The sequence below is a fragment of the Bos grunniens genome, chromosome 26 (assembly GCF_055505025.1).
Source record: "Bos grunniens cultivar Pamir isolate PY7600 chromosome 26, Bosgru_T2T1.0, whole genome shotgun sequence".
NCBI classification, from domain to species: Eukaryota; Metazoa; Chordata; class Mammalia; order Artiodactyla; family Bovidae; genus Bos; species Bos grunniens.
Window position 1 is genome coordinate 42,512,276 of NC_141190.1, and position 19,428 is coordinate 42,531,703.

Genomic DNA, 19,428 nt, shown 5'->3' on the forward strand with positions numbered 1-19,428 from the left:
ATCATGAGAAATGCTGGGCTGGAGGAAGCACAAGCTGGAATCAAGTTTGCTGGGAGAAATATCAATAACCTCAGATATGCAGATGACACCATGCTTATGGTAGAAAGTGAAGAACTAAAGAGCCTCTTGATGAAAGTGAAAGAGGAGAGTGAAAAAGTTGGCTTAAAGCTCAACATTCAGAAAACTAAGATCATGGCATCCAGTCCCATCACTTCATGGGAAATAGATGGGGAAACAGTGGAAACAGTGTCAGACTTTATTTTTGGGGGGCTCCAAAATCACTGCAGATGGTGACTGCAGCCATGAAATTAAAAGATGCTTACTCCTTGGAAGGAAAGTTATGACCAACCTAGACAGCATATTAAAAAGCAGAGACATTACTTTGTCAACAAAGGTCCGTCTAGTCAAGGCTATTGTTTTTCCAGTGGTCATGTATGGATGTGAGAGTTGGACTATGAAGAAAGCTGAGTGCCGAAGAATTGATGCTTTTGAATTGTGGTGTTGGAGAAGACTCTTCAGAGTCCCTTCGATTGCAAGGAGATCCAACCAGTCCATCCTAAAGATCAGTCCTGGGTGTTCATTGGAAGGACTGATGTTGAAGCTGAAGCTCCAATACTTTGGTCACCTGATGTGAAGAGCTGACTCATTTGAAAAGACCCTAATGCTGGGAAAGATTGAGGGCAGGAGGAGAAGGGGACGACAGAGGATGAGATGGTTGGATGGCATCACCGACTCGATGGACATGGGTTTAGGTGGACTCCGGGAGTTGGTGATGGACAGGGAGGCCTGGCGTGCTGCGCTTCATGGGGTTGCAAAGAGTCGGACACGACTGAGCGACTGAACTGAACTGAACTGAAAGACCTGTTAAAAAAAAAAATTAGTCCATTCTTTGGACAAATTCTTAGAAAGGTACAATCTCCCTAGACTGAACCAGGAAGAAATAGAAAATATGAGCAGACCAATCACAAGCACTGAAATTCAAACCATGATTAAAAACCTCCCAGCAGACAAAAGTCAAGGACCTGATGGCTTCACAGGCAAATTTTATCAAGAGAAGAGTTAACAACTATCCTTCTGAAACTGTTCCAAAAAGTCACAGAGGAAGGAAAACTTCCCAACCCATTTTAAGAGACCACCATAACCCTGATATCAAAACCAGACAAAGATACCACAAAAAGTAAAAATTACAGGCCAATATCACTGATGAACACAGATGCAAAAATCGTCAGCTAAATACTCGCAATCCATATCCAACAATACATTAAAAAGTTCATACACCATGATCAAGTGGTGAATCCCTGGGACTTATCCCAGGGAGGCAAAGATTCTTCAGCATCTGCAAATCAATCATTGTGATACATCATACCAACAAATTGAAGAATAAAAACCATATGGGCATCATTCCTCCCAAAGAACACCCAGGACTGATCTCCTTTAGAATGGACTGGTTGGATCTCCTTGCAGTCCAAGGGACTCTCAAGAGTCTTCTCCAGCACCACAGTTCAAAAGCATCAATTCTTCAACACTCAGCTTTCTTCACAGTCCAACTCTCACATCCATACATGACCACTGGAAAAACCATAGCCTTGACTAGACGGACCTTTGTTGACAAAGTAATGTCTCTGCTTTTTAATATGCTGTCTAGGTTGGTCATAACTTTCCTTCCAAGGGGTAAGTGTCTTTTAATTTCATGGCTGCAGTCACTATCTGCAGTGATTTTGGAGCCCCCAAAAAATAAAGTCTGATACTGTTTCCACTGTTTCCCCATCTATTTCCCATGAAGTGATGGAACCAGATGCCATGATCTTAGTTTTCCGAATGTTGAGCTTTAAGCCAACTTTTTCACTCTCCTCTTTCACTTTCATCAAGAAGCTTTTTAGTTCCTCTTCACTTTCTGCCATAAGGGTGGTGTCATCTGCATATCTGAGGTTATTGATATTTCTCCTGGCAATCTTGATCCCAGCTTGTGCTTCTTCCAGCCCAGCATTTCTCATGATGTACTCTTCATAGAAGTTAAATAAGCAGGGTGACAATATACAGCCTTGATGTACTCCTTTTCCTATTTGGAACCAGTCCGTTATTCCATGTCCAGTTCTAACTGTTGCTTCCTGACCTGCATATAGGTTTCTCAAAAGGCAGGTCAGGTGGTTCTGTACATAGAAGATCCTAAAGATGCTACCAGAAAACTACTAGAGCTCATCAATGAATTTGGTAAAGTTGCATGTTACAAAATTAATACAAGAAATCTGTTGCATTTCTACACACTAACAACGAAAGATCAGAAGGAGAAATTCAAGAAGCAATTCCATTTACCATTGCATCAAAAAGAATAACATACCTAGGAATAAACCTACCTAAGGAGACTGGTGGCGCAGATGGTAAAGCATCTGCCTACAATGCAAGAGACGTGGGTTTGATACCTGGGTCAGGAAAATCCCCTGGAGAAGGAAATGGCAACCCACTCTAGTACTCTTGCCTGGAAAATCCCATGGAGAGAGGACCATGGTAGGCTACACAGTCCATGGGGTTGCAAAGAGTCGGACACAACTGAGCAACTTCACTTCACTTCACTAAGGAGACAAAAGACCTTTAGTCTGAAAACTATAAGATGCTGATGAAAGAAATCAAAGAGGACATAAACAAATGGAAAGATATACCATGTTTGTGGATTAGAAGAATCAATATTGTCAAAATAACTATACTACTTACAGCAATCTACAGATTCAATGCAATCCCTGTCAAATTACCAATGGCATTTTTCACAGAACTAGAACAGAAAATCTCAAAATTTGTATGGAGACACAAAAGACCCTGAATAGCCAAAGCAATCTTGGAGGGGGAGAAAAAGAAAACAGAGTTGGTGGAATTAGGCTCCCTGATGTCAGACTATACTACAAAGCTCGTCATCAAAACAGTATGGTACTGGCAGGAAAACAGAAACATAGATCACTGGAACAGGATAGAAAACTCAGAAATAAGCCCATGCAACTATAGTCAATCTATGACAAAAGAGGCAGGACTACACAGTGTTGGAAAAGACAGCCTCTTCAACAAATGGTGCTGGGAAAACTGGACTACCACATTTTAAAAAAATGAAATTAGATCATTCCTTAACTCCATATACAAAAATAAGCTCAAAATGGATTAAAGACCCAAATATGAGACTGGACACTATAAAACTCTTAAGAGGAAAACATAGGCAGAACACTCTCTGACATAAATCACAGCAACATCATTTTTGATCCATCTCCCAGAATAATGGAAATAAAAGCAAAAATAAACGAATGAGACCTACTTAAAACTCAAAAACTTTTGCAAAGGAAATAAAATGAAAAGACAACCCACAGACTGGGAGAAAATACTTGCAAAGTATGTGACTGATATGGGGTTAAGTCTCCAAAACTTAGAAACAGCTTGACACTTAATAGCATCAAAACAAACAACCTACTCAAAAAATAGGCAGACAACCTGAATAGACATTTATCCAAAGAGGACAGATGTCCAACATTACATGAAAAGATGTTCAACATTGCTAGTTATTAGAGAAATGCAAATCAAAACTACAATGAGATACCACCTCACAGCAGCCAGAGTGGCTGTCATCAAAAACTCCACAAACAAGAAATGCTGGAGAGGGTGTGGAGAGAATTTAAATTGGTGAGAATATAAATTCTCACTGTTGGTGACGATGTAAATTGGTACAGCCACTATGGAAAACAATATGGAGGTTCCTTCAGTTCGGTTCAGTCGCTCAGTCGCGTCTGACTCTTTGTGACCCCATGAATCGCAGCACGCCAGGCCTCCCTGTCCATCACCAACTCCCGGAGTTTCAAACTCATGTCCATCGAGTCAGTGAGGCCATCCAGCAATCTCATCCTCTGTCATCCCCTTCTCTTCCTGCCCCCAATCCCTCCCAGCATCAGTCTTTTCCAATGAGTCAACTCTTCACATGAGGTGGCCAAAGTATTGGACTTTCAGCTTCAGCATCAGTCCTTCCAATGAACACCCAGGACTGATCTCCCGTAGAATGGACTGGTTGGATCTCCTTGCAGTCCAGGGACTCTCAAGAGTCTTCTCCAATACCACAGTTCAAAAGCATCAATTCTTCGGCACTCAGCTTTCTTCACAGATATGTGAAGAAACTCTTACATCCATACATGACCACTGGAAAAACCATAGCCTTGACTAGACGGACCTTTGTTGGCAAAGCAATGTGTCTGCTTTTTAATATGCTATTTAGGTTGGTCATAACCTTCCTTCCAAGGAGTAAGCGTCTTTAATTTCATGGCTGCAATCACCATCTGCAGTGATTTTAGAGCCCCCCAAAAATAAATTCTGTTTCCACTATTTCCCCATCTATTTGCCATGAAGTAATGGGACCAGATGCCATGATCTTAGTTTTCTGAATGTTGAGCTTTAAGTCAATTTTTCCACTCTCCTCTTTCACTTTCATCAAGAGGCTTTTTAGTTCCTCTTCACTTTCTGCCATAAGGGTGGTGTCATCTGCATATCTGAGGTTATTGACAGTTCTCCCGGCAATCTTGATTCCAGCTTGTGTTTCTTCCAGCCCAGTCTGACAAAGAGTCATGCTGTTAAATGCTTCCTGACAATGTCACATCTGACAAGTGACTGATTGAAGGAGTTTCTATTATGACAAATGAACTGATTTTATTTCCTTCTCTTACTTCATTCAATATGACATTCTAGGTGATGTTGCTGCAAATGGCCTTATTTCATTCTTAATGGCTGAGTAACATTCGAGTTGGACTATAAAGAAAGCTGAGCGCCAAAGAATTCGTGGGGTCGCAGAGTCGGACACGACTGAGTGACTGAACTGAACATTCCATTGTATATATGTACAAACAGTCAGACTCGACTGAGCCTGAACTGAACTGAATGTTCACTGCAGCACTGTTTATAATAGCCAAGACATGGAAGGAATCTAAATGTCCATGAACAGAGGAATGGACAAAGATATGGTGCATATATACAATGGAATGTTCAGTTCAGTTCAGTCACTCAGTCGTGTCCGACTCTGTGACCCCACGAATTCTTTGGCGCTCAGCTTTCTTTATAATCCAACTCGAATGTTACTCAGCCATTAAGAATGAAATAAGGCCATTTGCAGCAACATCACCTAAAATGTCATATTGAGTGAAGTAAGAGAAGGAAAAAAATCAGTTCATTTGTCATAATAGAAACTCCTTCAATCAGTCACTTGTCAGATGTGACATTGTCAGGAAGCATTTAACAACATTTGTGTGCTGTTTTGGATCTGTCAGGAAATTTTATGTTCCTTATTAATTCGTGAATATTCAGGAATTAAGGGGAGAGGCAAGCTCCTCTCCTTGGGGCTTAGGAATCCAGGCATTTCCTTCATTATTTTTTCTATACGGTGACAAGTACCCTCTTCCTTCTTATGAACCATATGGTAAAAGTGATTATTTACAACCTTATCTCTTTCATATGCATGACCTCATGGTTCCTTGATAACTTGTAAGTTTTGATTTTATCTCTGCTGAAAATAGCTATCTTGTAAGACAGTATAAATACCTACACAATGTTGAATAAGACACCTTTGCTCCATCAGAGCTTTGGTCCCCGTGTCTTGCTTTCTCTCTCTCTCTCTCCCTCTCTCTTTCAGGCTGATCCCCTGGAGCACACAGGCTCTCTGAGTTCACTTTCCTGCCCGGGCTTCTAAGACCCTCTCGAGAAGGTGCTCTGCGCCTTCACCCCATCGAGAGGGCGCCATGTCAGGGGCTTTACTGGCTTTCTGCGTAAACCAAGGAATATCAGCCTCACTCTCCTTCACTTTCTTATCAGTTGTCTCCAGACCACCAGGTTCCGGTCCATTAAAGGACCCCAACATGACACGAATAATTGAGCAGCAGAGGAAGCCTTCCTCATTCCTGTGCCACAACACTTTAAGGGGGTTACACCTTAAATAAAGAGAAATTAGGAAGGAGACAAAACGCTAATTACGTTACCATTTTTGTTGTTGGTAACTCATGTGACAGATCTTCTCATGGGTAAGGCTTTCTACAAATCCAAACCAATGTAGCCATAAAACCTTTTCTGTAAAAAAAAAAAAAAAAATTAACATTGACATACTGAAAAAATATTAACAAAACTGGATCCTAGTTTTCAAAAAAGAAAAATCGAGATCCATTAGAAAGTGTGATTTTTTTATTCATACATTACAAAAGCAAAGCTTCATTCACAATATGAACTACATACTAGATAGAGTTATTTCAGCATTAAACTGCTCTCTGGAATCCCTAAACAATATAGTGTGTTCTGCAACCATACTCAAGTTTTATATTTTACATACAAAATACGTTCTTTACATCAAAGTACATATTAATGAAACCAAGTTCAAGAAATCATATAACCTCTAAGACTACTTAATGAAAAGTCCTTAGCAGGGAATTTCTTAAAAATAATATTTCCATTTGATAAATATTTTTGTAGAACTTAAATGAGGTTTATCTCTGGACATTTTTTTAGGTAATATTCCCTTTGTCAAACAGTTCTGCAGATGAATGGCAAACACATTTCTAAAATGAGACAGCACTGGAAAATATCCAATTAAATTTTTTCAAAGTAAAAGTCTAGCCTTTACTTGAGTTTCAAGAAGTTGTAGCTACATACTATATTAATAAAAATCTGAAATAAAATTATTCCCTGTTAATCTCATCACAGTTTCTTAAAAAAATATTAGTGGAGATAAATTATCTACCAACTTTAAAAATCTAAACTTATGTTCACTGAACAAAAATAAATTTAGTTTCAAAACATTGCCTGTTATCAGCAAAGTATTATAAATAGTGCATGTTAAACTTTTATCAACTCATTTCTATAAAATATATGATTAAAAATAAAATGGGAGAAACATATTCAATACTTAATGGAAGATAATATCTTTCCAATACAGAATTCTCAAAAAATTTAAATAAAACCCTAAATATTTTTAAATATACAATACTAAAAAAGTTTCTAAGTTAGATTTGCTTCAAAAACATTAGTGCATTTAGAATTAACTGTAGCTTTCAAGCACTGATACCTTTGGAATACAACTATGCTCTTTAAGTCATAGGAATTTTAACATTATACATTCTAGTTTGTAATTATGAAAAAATTATCTTAACTAAAATGCTCTTTCAAAGCATCTTTAATTGTCAGGAAAAAAAACAAACAAACCATATTTGTCACTGTTTGGCCCAGAATATACAGTTAATAAACTGTTTTTAACATGAGTTCTTCCTTTTTGTTTAATGAAAACTTCCATTTTCTATTTTGTGGTATTGCTTTTATATGAAGAATAAAATAGAAGAAAAAAATAAATACAAAAGCGTCCAAATGACAGCACCCTGTTTCTGACAGTATATACATATGAGGGTCAAGTTACACATTTGCAAAAGGCTGCTCTAAAACTGATCCGAGGAGCAAGAACTCCAAGCAACAGAGCAGAAGAGACTGCAGACTGGAGATTCACAGGCCTCAGACTGACAAGGAGCGCTGTCTAGAGAAACTCCTCAGTGCTGCTCTTTCCACAGTGCAGTGGAGACCAGATTAAACCACAAGAACTCATTTTAATGGCTTTGTAGTATTTGGAAGAGAGAGCAAAATATCCATTAAACTTGGCACTTGGGGGTTTTTGTGGACAGATACCACCAATATTTCCCTTTCACTTACTTTAAGAGTAGAAGTCCTTTTTAGTTAATGCTTAATAATTAAAATGTTTGCTTTAAGAAGCCAATTAGTAACACTTTCAAGAATTGAACCAAATTAAAAATAAAAATTTTGCAAAGTACACAGAAACCAACAGTTAGTAACAATATATTTTATTGTTCGACCAAGCTGTCCTCAGAGTAAGCTAGTTATTACACAATATAAAAACAACAGCTTCCTATTCAAAATTATTCTAGATTTATATAGCAAGTTTTATTTTTGTAAACAAATATGTTTAAATGCATTTTTATATCTATATCCTCTTCTACTAAGGCGACGATTCAGTTCACAGTTTTCATATAGTTTTCTTGCTGTACATGAAAGACTGGCAAAACTGCAAGTAAGTGTTATAACTTGAATTCACAGAAAATATCTTAAATAGCCAATTCTGAAGAGGAGAATAGAATGTTGTGGACATATGTTCTCATTTTTGTAAATGTTACTTCACCAACACATTTTCCCGTTTGTTTCTATATCTACCTTTTCTTGAAAATTATGGGCAATACATGGATAGAAGGCAGGAAAAGGAAACTTCAGATTTTTTTTTGTTTGGAAGGACCGCATTTCCTAGGAATAAGATGGATGACTTCCACTGTACCTCTTTGGTCATCAAAGGAATGGAAGGAATAACAGATTCTCAGTTGGTTGTAAAATTCATATGTAACATTAGAATGAAGATTTAAATGAAAAATTCAAATTAAAAGGAAAAAAGGCATCTTCATAGATAACCCTCTGATATTTCTAGCGTTCTGGAGTACTTACTGGTAGTTTTTAAAATAAATTACAATAAAAAGAATACAATGGAAAACTGCTGTGTTTAAACTAGAAGCTGAATAAGCAGGTATTTTAAATATTAAACTCCACTTTCAATTTACAGTTTTAAAGTTTCATTTATTTTCAGAACTTTTACTTCATATATTTATAACTTTAATTTTAAAAGAATTAAATGTTTTACATTTGCCCTTATGGAAAAAAGAAAGATTTACTACACTGATACTGCTTTACTATTACCAGTTGAAATTAAACAACTTAATTTAACAACTAAGCTATGTTAACTAATTTTTAATTAAGGGCAATTTCAAAGGCAATTCCTCTAAATATCATTGAAATAAGTTGGAATAGATTTTGAAAGAGAAAGTAATTTATTCTACCATTTTGAAATTATGGCAGAAATAACACCTAGCTGTAATTTAGATGTTGAAATACCAAGAGTATCCATCAGCCTTGACGTTTTTATGGACTGTAAATGTGAGAAATTTAAATAACCACTTGTAAGATTATGATTGTACTCAAATTCTCAAATGTCTAAATGAAAGGAAAAAAGTTAAGATACCAATGTGTCCAACTCTTCTAATACATAAATGACCCTGATGAGGCTTCTATGAAAAAAGAAAACGGACATTTTGTTTCCACTGTCAAACTTATACTCTATATGTATAAAACTTTAAATTAGCAGACACCTTATTAGGGATGACACCACCCCACCCCTCCCCCACAAAAAACAACAGTAAACTGCAAAACACAAAAAGGCCAAGTGAGGAAAGCAGAGTGTGATTGTGTTCAGTGTTGGTTATGTTGCCCTCTTGCAAAATGACAGGCAAAATCATACTTGTTTTTACATTTGCACCCACATATGTTACACTGAAAAGGATTTTCATACCCATGACATCCCATGTGAATAGTGTAAAGGATATTGTCGGCAAAGTACATGTCACAGTGCTGGCAGTGGTGGAGAAGCTGCGGGTCCTGGACTGGCAGGGTGGGAGCTGGAGTGCTCGGCTGGCTGTTTCCCATGCTTGGAGTACTTGTGTGGGCACTTGGCTCACTGCTCGGCCCTGCCACCGGACTGTAGTTCCTCTGGCCGTGTGGCGGCCGAGGCTCTGGGCTGGCGGGAGAGGAGCTCTGAGGAAGACTTGCTGACACGGCAGAAACCACTGCCTGGGCGGAGGGCTGCTGCATCATGAAGGGCTTCTCCTCGGCGCAGGGAACTACGTCAGGGGACGCGGGGTTTTGGTTTTCAGGTGGCAAACTGGACAGCTGTCCAGCTAGAGTTGAGAGCTGGTTTAAAGGGTTGTCGACCATGAGTTCTTGGGGGTCTCTTGGCAGGCCTCCAGTTGGTGTAGTTTTCGCCATACTTTCATAGGAGTCAGTCTGGATATTTGGGATTTCGTGGGTAAAATCATTAAGGTAGTCTGGCTTCTGAACCACCATGGAAGGTGGGCTTAAGTTGATGAGTGCTCTTCTGCTATAGTTCAGGTTGCTAGTTTTCTTCTGTAAAACCCCCCACATTTTCTTGCTGCTTAAGGAAGACCTAGTACCTTTAATTGGTACCATTTTATGCTTGCGCCTTCGATGATGGGACAGGTTGCTTCGGTCACTGCAGCGGAAGGAACACAATTCACATTTGTATGGTTTTTCTCCTGTATGGGAACGCATGTGGGCTTCCAGATGACGCTCATAGGCAGATGCAAATGGACACAAGTGACATCGATGAGGTTTCTCACCTGTTTAAAAGGAAAAATGGGAGAGAAACTGCAGGAGTAGCTCATTTATGAAAAGTTTCATATTTTGTCCATTCATTATTTAGAAACTCATCAAAAATAAAATGCTTTTCGGAAATACACACATGTACAAAAGATTATTAAAATCCGTTAAAGAAGCTGCATACAACAATCTTCATACTATACTGACTAGTGGAATATATTCCTTTCACAGAAGGGATGGCTAAGGCAACGTCTAAGGGTTAGCAGTGTCACCTGCAATTTTACAGAAACCTCCTCCCTAGTCTGCAATGGCAATGCACTTAGACAGGATAAAGATAAATATATTTATCCTTCATTCTGCCTTCAGCATTAAGCTGGCCAACATGAGAAGCTGACAGATACTGAGTTTAGATCACAAAGGAAGATAGCTAAGGAAGGGAAAGCTTACAAGGGACCTTCCTTCCTTGTATGCTGTCATGCTATTGCTTTGTAAAACTGGATTCACTTCTCCATTTACTCAAACCTTACATCAACCTTCATTTTCAAACAATCTCAACTATTTATATGACAGATCAACCTGCCCTCCTTGGCCCCTCTCCAGCCCCTTCTCTGTTACCTGTGTGAATTCTAATGTGTTCAATGAGCCGGGCGGTGCCTTTGCTGGCATAGTTGCAATACCGACACTTGAGCTTTCCATCAAAGGTCCTTTCAAACCCGTCTACTAACATTCCTGAGTTTTCATCCAGGGAAACTTCAACAGATGGGTGATCAAGTCCATTTTGATCACCATCTGTTCCAGCTACAAACAAAGTATAGCAAAAGAAATTATTCATCTTAGCATCAACTCAATTTAGCAATTTAGTGTTGAGTGGTAGGAAATCTTTCATAAACTGACAGGTCACTTAGCATAAAAGTTAAATTCACAAAAATCACACAGTCTTTCTGAACTGACATTAATTCCATACAAAAGCAGCATCATATGAGGGGGGTCTCAAATCACTAACACATATCAGTGCTCAATGTGCTTTTGAGGAAGAGAACAGGGCATTACCTTTATCTGACAGGTAAGGAGAAAAGGGGAGTAAACAGTGATGGCAATTACATGTTTAAGATTCTAGCCGCTTCTACAAATACAATGGGCTGTCATGATCATCTTCACAAATCCTAGTCTATTTAATCTAGAGTAATTCATGTTGAGTTTTATAGTTCCACTCAGCTTACATCTATGTTCTAGACCCTGGGTTGCATTTAGGATCTTAAAATTCTAATTAAGCACATAAAGGGGAATATTGTACCTGATATCTCTGGATGTTATAACCTGTAAGAATTTCAGTTAAGAGATGTTCTGCTGTTCAATTTTAATCAACTGCTTTGTATAGGTAAACTGAAGGAGCAAGTGCTCAGGTCTGGAAAACCAGCAGATGGTGGGGACTACAACCCTGCTCTCTCGGATCTGAGTCCAGGAATTGTACACTAGAGCATTAAGAGGGAGTGTCTATTCCTCCAATTTCATGGGAAAAGCACTTCTACACCATCTTAAGGAGGCAGCCATGGATGTATGGACAGTTTGAGCCCTCTGCTCTACGGCTTCCTCCATACCTCACCAGGAGGAGAGAAGGGACTTTGCTGGTTGGTGCAAGTCCAAAATCCAATGGGTCCATTGCACTGGAGGGACAACAAGGCTCAGTGTCCCCCTTTCTCCCATTGCTTTTCTAAGGCAGTAACTTCCAAAATTTTACGTGCATATGGAATCACTTGGGGAGTGTATTAAAATACACCTACTGATACAGTAGATCTGGGGTGGGACCTGATGGTTTGCATTTCTCACCAGCTCTCTGCTGTTGCTGGTCCCTGGATTACAAAGCCCTAGGCCATCTAGGTCAAAGGTTAGCATACTTTTCCCACAAGGGTCAGATAGCAAATACAGGCTTTGTGGGCCACGGGGTCTCTCACAGCTACTCGACTCTGCTGCTATAACTCAAAAACAGTTATAGAAAATAGGTCAGCAAGCATGGCTATGTTTCAGTAAAACTATGGATGCTGAAGTTTAAATTTCGTGTTAATTTTCATGTGTCATGACATTATTTTTCTTTTTCCCACCAACCATTTACAAATGTAGAAACCACTCTTAGCAACCACACCAGCAGTCCAGATGGGGCCCACAGGCTGCAGTTTGCTGCCTCCCGAGCGAGGGTCAGGAAGAGACCCCAGTCTTCGTGTGGGAGCAAACCCGCCGGTCTCTCTGTAGGGCAGACAGGACAGGTTCAAGTACTCACTGCTTTCTCTTGGCTAGTTTCACCTCCTAGGTGAGCACACATGGTGGGCCCTCTCTTCATTTTAAGAGAAGAAACAGAAACCTCTATTTTGTCTCAGGTCTAATACAAAGGCCTTGTGTAGTGAAGATGGACTCCCTTTGGGCTCCTTGTACCCACTGTTAGCTAATGGAACCTGGAGAATGGGAAGGAAATTTAGCCCCAACTTTTGCACAGGAGAGAACGCATCTCTGGACCCCAGGGTAAGCTCTGGGGCGGGGGTGGGGGCGGGAGGTGGGGGGGTCCTCTCCCTCAGCAAAACCTGACCCGTTTAAAGAAGGGGGAAAAAAACTGCCCATCTGGGGTACTCTTTCTGCCCCCTTCTGATGCCTATGTCAGAAGTTTTCTCTATCTCCTTTATACTTTAATAAAACTTTATTACACACACACACAAAAAAAAAAAACTGCCCATCTTCTGCCCAAAAGAGAATGATTCACATTAGCGAGCAACAGTGGCTTCATACTATGGATAACAACACACAAACATTACATGTATAAAAAATGAATTATTTAATGGTATTAAGAGGAATCTACCTCCCTGAAGAGCCTCTGCTTCTTTGTCCCCACTAACTGATCCAGAAATCATGTTGACATGATGGGTCTGCTGAGTTAGGTATTCCTGGAAATCTTTCACAAAGTCCAAAGGCTCCGGTTTCTTCTCACCCATCTTTGATTTTGATATATATATGTGTATATATATGAATATTTCTGGAGTTTACAGTTCGTTATACCTATAGGGGGAAAATAAAATAATTTTACACTATTTAGGGAGATGCAGTATGTATTAAAACAACAACACTGACGAAGATTATTATGGGCCAGGTACTACAAAGCAAGAGAACACAGTCCCTGCTTTTAAATACCTTATAATCTTCCTGGTGAACTAAAGAAGACATACAAAAAACAGTCAACAAGTCATATATTTAATATTTAAATAAACTGGGATACAAACTTAGTTTGAATGGATGGAAAGAAATTACAAAAAGAAAAACCCAGATGAAAGAAATCGGCATATCAGCAGGGATTATCATTGAAGGAGACAGTAGAGAAACCAAGTGGCTCAAACAGGGCTGGTGGAGAGAACTTCTGGACGATGCCCATGGTGCCGTCCGTACCACGGCACTGTACCAGTGCCTGCGCTGGCCGGTACAGGTGCCACTCGCCACATGCAGCTACTGAGTGCTCAAATGCGGCTCATACAAATGACTTGAGTTTTGTTTAATTTAAAAGTGAAATAGCTACATGTGGCTAGTGACTACCATATCACACAGCAAAGGGTCTTAAAACAACATTCTCACATGAATGAGAACTCTAGAAGTAGGTGATCTAGAACAGTGGTGGCAAACTTTCTGAAACGGGCCAGATAGGAAATATTTTAGCCTGTGACTGTCACTATAGCTAAAAGCAGCCACAGACAATATGTATAGGAATAAACATGATCATGGTCTAAATTCAATTCAGTTCAGTTGCTCAGTCGTGTCCAACTCTTTGCGATCCCATGAACCACAGCACGTCAGGTCTCCCTGTCCATCACCAACTCCTGGAGTCCACACAAACCCATGTCCATTGAGTCAGTGATGCCATCCAACCATCTTATCCTGTCGTCCCCTTCTCCTCCTGCCCTCAATCTTTCATTCATCAGGGTCCAAGCAGGCACAGAGCCAGGTTTGGCCTACGGGCTGAAACTTTGTGACCCCTGCCCTAGAAATCCAAATCACCACCTCTACCACCACTCACCATCCTACTCATTCTGAGAAAAAGAAAAAAAAATTTTACAGAAAAGAAAGAAATACCTGATGCTGACGGAGAGAAACTCTCATGTCAGATTTTGCAATTATAAACTAAAAACTGGTCTTCACATAGGTGTTTGGCCCAAATTCACAAATCAAATAACCAAAAAGTTTTCTAGTAAAAACAAGCTGAGGAAGTCTAGCACGTAGGAGACAACAAGTTTTTCCTTCCAATAAAAACATATTTATGCACATGTTCTAAAATACGCCTTATGCTAAAAATTTCTTTCCCTAAACCCCAACTACTTAATGAGTAATTTACTATCTAAGAAAGTTATCTTTGATAGCCAGCAGTAGGCATCTAAAGCTAAAGGTCAGTCATGTCTCAGTATATATGCTTAATTTTTTCTCAGAGCATAGCACACACACAGAAAAGCACAGCAGTCCTAAGGGTAGAGGCTTGGTGAATTGTCACAAAATGAACACATCCATGAAATCAACACTAATGTCTAGAAACAGAAGGCTACCAGCATGCCAGGAGCCCCGCCGTGTACCACCAAGGGCTCTACATCCCTGACAGCTGAAACTGCTGGCCCAAAGGGTATGCATATGTTCCGCTTCAGATAATGCCAGATAGTTTTTCAAAGTGAGTATACCGATCTGTACTCCCATCAGTGCAGAACAAGAGTCTTGTTGCCACACACCCTCACCAACGCCCAGGTATTTTTTTGCCTTTTTCATTTTAGCCATCTTGATGGGTGTATGGTGGTATCACACTGGTTTTAATTTGTATGACTTGATAATTAATTAAGCTATGTACTTGTTAACTTCCCACTTATATAACCTCTATTTCATACCCAGTGAAGCATCTGTTCAAGTCTTTTGTTCATTTCTCTATCAGGTTGTCCATCTAATTAATATGTAAGAGTTCTTCACAATATTCTGGATATGAGTTCTTTATCGTGCTGTGCTTAGTCGCTCAGACGTGTCCGACCCTTTGCAACCCCATGGACTGTAGCCCACCAGGCTCCTCTGTCCATGGGATTCTCCAGGCAAGAATACTGGAGTAGGTTGCTATGCCCTCCTCCAGGGGATCTTCCCAATCCAGGAATCGAACCCATGTCTCCCGCATTGCAGGTGGATTCTTTACTAGCCACCAGGGAAGCCCTTTATTAGATATGTATATCTTGAGAACTTCTCACACTCTGTGGCTCGACTTTTCACTTTCTTAATGGTAACTTTTGATGAACAGAAGTTCTTAATATAGTCCAATTTACCCATCCTCCCCTACCTTTACATTTAGAGTTGCTGGTATCCTTGCCTATATTTTACATGAAGATGTTCTCCTGTATTTTCTTGTGAAATTTTTATTATGTTTTTACCTTTCATATTTTTATCTGGAATTGAGCTTTGTGTATTGTAAAGTTACAAGTCAAAATACACTTTTTCTCCCCATGGAGATATCCAACTATCCTAGCAACATGCATTTGATAGACCAGTCTTTCTCCACCAGCCTCTTTTCTCACCTTTCTAAACCAGATGATATATGAGATGCTATTTCTGGATTCTTCATTCTGTTCCATTGGCCTATTTTTGTCTGTCCTCACACTACCACCACATAGTCTCAGTAATAAAAATCTTAATATCTCAGTAATTTAAGTCCACCAGTTGTTTTTCTCCTTCAAGAATATTTGGACCACTCTGGGTTCTTTTCTTTATGGTCTGAGCCACCACCCTTTTCAGCCTAAGTGTTTCCGTGGCAAGAATTACAGTGTTGTGGAAATGAGGTAAAAGCCCATTTTCCAATTAACAAAAGCGTGATCAACTTTAAAAAAAAAAATTTATTTTTTTGGCTGCTTTGGGTCTTAGTTGCAGCGTACAGGGTCTTTAGTTACAGCATGTGGGATCTAGCTCCCTGACAGGGATCAAAGCCTGGCCCCCTGCATTGGCAGCATGGAGTCTTAGAAACTGGACCAGCAAGGAGGTCCCAGAAAACTTGACCAACATTTTAAAAACAAAAACTTCTATTTTAATTAACTTTAACTAGAAATCTACTAGAAATAGACTAACTTGACAGTGTTGCTACTACTGATTGTGTTATACAACAATTAGTTTTCATTCCAATCCCAAAGAAAGGCAACGCCAAAGAATGCTCAAACTACGGCACAATTGCACTCATCTCACACGCTAGTAAAGTAATGCTTAAAATTCTCCAAGCCAGGCTTCAGCAATACGTGAACTGTGAACTTCCAGATATTCAAGATGGTTTTAGAAAAGGAGAGGAACCAGAGATCAAATTGCCAACATCCGCTGGATCATGGAAAAAGCAAGAGAGTTCCAGAAAAACATCTATTTCTGCTTTATGGACTATGCCAAAGCCTTGACTGTGTGGATCACAATAAACTGTGGAAAATTCTGAAAGAGATGGGCATACCAGACCACCTGACCTGCCTCTTGAGAAACCTATATGCAGGTCAGGAAGCAACAGTTAGAACTGGACATGGAACAACAGACTGGTTCCAAATAGGAAAAGTAGTTCGTCAAGGCTGTATATCGTCACCCTGCTTACTTAACTTATATGCAGAGTACAACATGAGAAATGCTGGGCTGGAGGAAGCACAAGCTGGAATGAAGATTGTTGGGAGAAACAGCAATAATTTCAGATATGCAGATGACATCACCCTCATGGCAAAAAGTGAAGAACTAAAGAGCCTCTTGATGAAAGTGAAAGAGGAGAGTGAAAAAGTTGGCTTAAAGCTCAACATTCAGAAAACTAAGATCATGGCATCCAGTCTCATCATTTCATGGCAAATAGATGGGGAAACAGTGGAAACAGTGGCTGATTTTGTTTTTCTGGGCTCCAAAATCACTGCAGATGGTGACTGCAGCCATGAAATTAAAAGACACTTACCCCTTGGAAGGAAAGTTATGACCAACCTAGACAGCATATTAAAAAGCAGAGACATTACTTTGTCAACAAAGGTCCATCTAGTCAAGGCTATGGTGTTTCCAGTGGTCATGTATGGATGTGAGAGTTGGACTACAAAGAAAGCTGAGCGCTGAAGAATTGATGCTTTTGAACTGTGGTGTTGGAGAAGACTCTTGAGAGTCCCTTGGACTGCAAGGAGGTCCAACCAGTCCATTCTGAAGGAGATCAGTCCTGGGATTTCTCTGGAGCGAATGATGCTGAAGCTGAAACTCCAGTACTTTGGCCACCTCATGCAAAGAGTTGACTCATTGGAAAAGACTCTGATGCTGGGAGGGATTGGGGGCAAGAGAAGGGGACGACAGAGGATGTAGATGGCTTGACGGCATCACTGACTCGATGGACGTGAGTCTGAGTGAACTCTGGGGGTTGGTGATGGACAGGGAGGCCTGGTATGCTGCAATTCATGGGGTCGCAAAGAGTCAGGCACGATTGAGACTGAGCGACTGAACTGAACTGAATTGAATTGAGGAACCAATAAGAACACGGGGGCTGGTTTGGTTTCCCTTGTTCACTGGCCCCAGATCGATACATTTTATTTTTGTCTTTCCTGCCTTCCTCTCTCCTAACATTTAATTTGTTCTTTACTCCAGACACATTCAGCCAAGTAAGAACCTGCAGGTAATTCTCACTTTTCTTAAGGCAACATGTTTGAATAGTTTCTTTGCTCCTTTTTTAGAAGATGCCTAGGGGGTCATTATTATTACTGTCTCTTTTCACCATTTTCTACAAAGTTGAGGCTACTGAAAGTCTGTCCTCTGGATGAACAGAATATTATTGTGGTATTAGAATCAGACACGACTGAAGTGACTTAGCAGCAGCAGCAGCAGGTTAAAGCTACTACCTTAAAGGCTCTGAACAGGGTCTTCTCTAGCCTTAGTTTCCTATTTTGTAAAATGAGATAACAGTACCAATTTGTAGTACTGTTTTAAGTTTTACACATAAGTGTAAGTATCTTGCAAGATGTGTAGTTTATGGTATGTTTTCAGACAACAGCAGCTATTTCTGCAGCCAAAAATGGTTATACCTTAGATTAAGAAATTCCCCACTGTCCAAAATTCCAAGTGTCTTATGTTACCATTTTATATATCTCATCTGTGGTTACAATGAAACAAACATGGTCCACTTTTCTCCATTATTCATATATTCCAATTTGCAATTTCCCAAATCAATTTACAATTTCCCAAACTCATCTCTTCTCATTTTCCTCCTTTAGGCCACCTCTTTAACTCACTCGCTTTAATCTGGCTCAGCTTTCTCAGTCTTAAGGATTACTGCTGGCTTCTGAACAGTTTGCTTCAGTTGTTTTCCCATCCTGTCTGGTAGGCCGAACTGCTTTTCTATGCTTCCTAATCACTGTATTAATATTTATGACTTTACTTGATTCTGCCAATTATTTGTCCTTTAAAATCTGCCCTTTGCTTAGGAAAAAAGAAAAAGTTGGCCAGTCAGGTACAATGAAAAAGATCATCAAGAATAAAATTAAAAAATATAATAATAATAATAATAATGATCTGTAATAGGGACTTCCCTGGCGGTCCAGTGGTTAAAACTCCACACTTCCACAGCAGGGGGCATGGGTTAGATCCCTGATTAGGCAACTAAGATCCTCCAGGCTGCACAGTGTAGCCAAAAAAATAAAAATAATCTATAAGAAGATGGACAGGGAAGCCTGGTGTGCTGCAGTCCATGGGGTAGCAAAGAACTGTACATCACCGAGCGACTGAAATGATAAGATTATATCTCAATAAACCTGAAAAACACACCTCAAAATATACAGGGATGGGGAGAAACATAAAAATGTACATAAAAAGGTAAGAAATAATAGCAGATAAAGATGCAGAATAAATTCCAAAATGATAGAGAAAAATAAAGAGAAATGCTTTTTAAAGAAATAATCAAGAAATTTCCAGAATTAAAGATTTCTTTCATTTCAATCTGAAAGGGAGCAGAGTGCAAAATAGAACATGTAATAAAATAACACTTAGACACATTATTGTGAAATTTTAAAACCTCAAAGACAAAGGGAGTAATAGGAAATTTCTAGTGAGAAAAGACTGCCAACCCACATAGAAAAACAGAGTAGCAGCACTGGGTACAAAGAAACAACAAACTTCCTCAAGCTGCTAAAGGCTAACTTCCGAAAATCTACATCACAACTAAGGGAGAAAATTTAGATGCATTCC

The 19,428-nt window shown here is 39.5% G+C and overlaps 1 protein-coding gene across 7 annotated transcripts in view; it reads right to left on the reverse strand.

Annotated features, from left to right (window-relative positions):
* The window catches only part of IKZF5 (IKAROS family zinc finger 5), a 38,820-nt gene that overhangs the window by 14,606 nt on the left and 4,786 nt on the right, over positions 1-19,428 (reverse strand). For 3 of the 7 annotated variants that reach the window (XR_015155433.1, XM_086378071.1, XM_086378070.1), the window contains exons 2-5: positions 13,061-13,257; positions 10,831-11,013; positions 9,392-10,235; positions 5,988-6,075 (exon numbers count right to left, since the gene is read on the reverse strand). Coding sequence is in view for 6 of the 7 variants with exons in the window: in XM_086378071.1 (XP_086234197.1) it covers positions 6,024-6,075; positions 9,392-10,235; positions 10,831-11,013; positions 13,061-13,193 (1,212 nt within the window). In the remaining variant the exon portion in view is untranslated. Of the gene's footprint in view, positions 1-5,987; positions 6,076-6,168; positions 10,236-10,830; positions 11,014-13,060; positions 13,258-19,428 lie in introns of those variants that run through there. The other 4 variants (XM_086378072.1, XM_086378073.1, XM_086378068.1 and 1 more) reach the window with 2 other exon arrangements.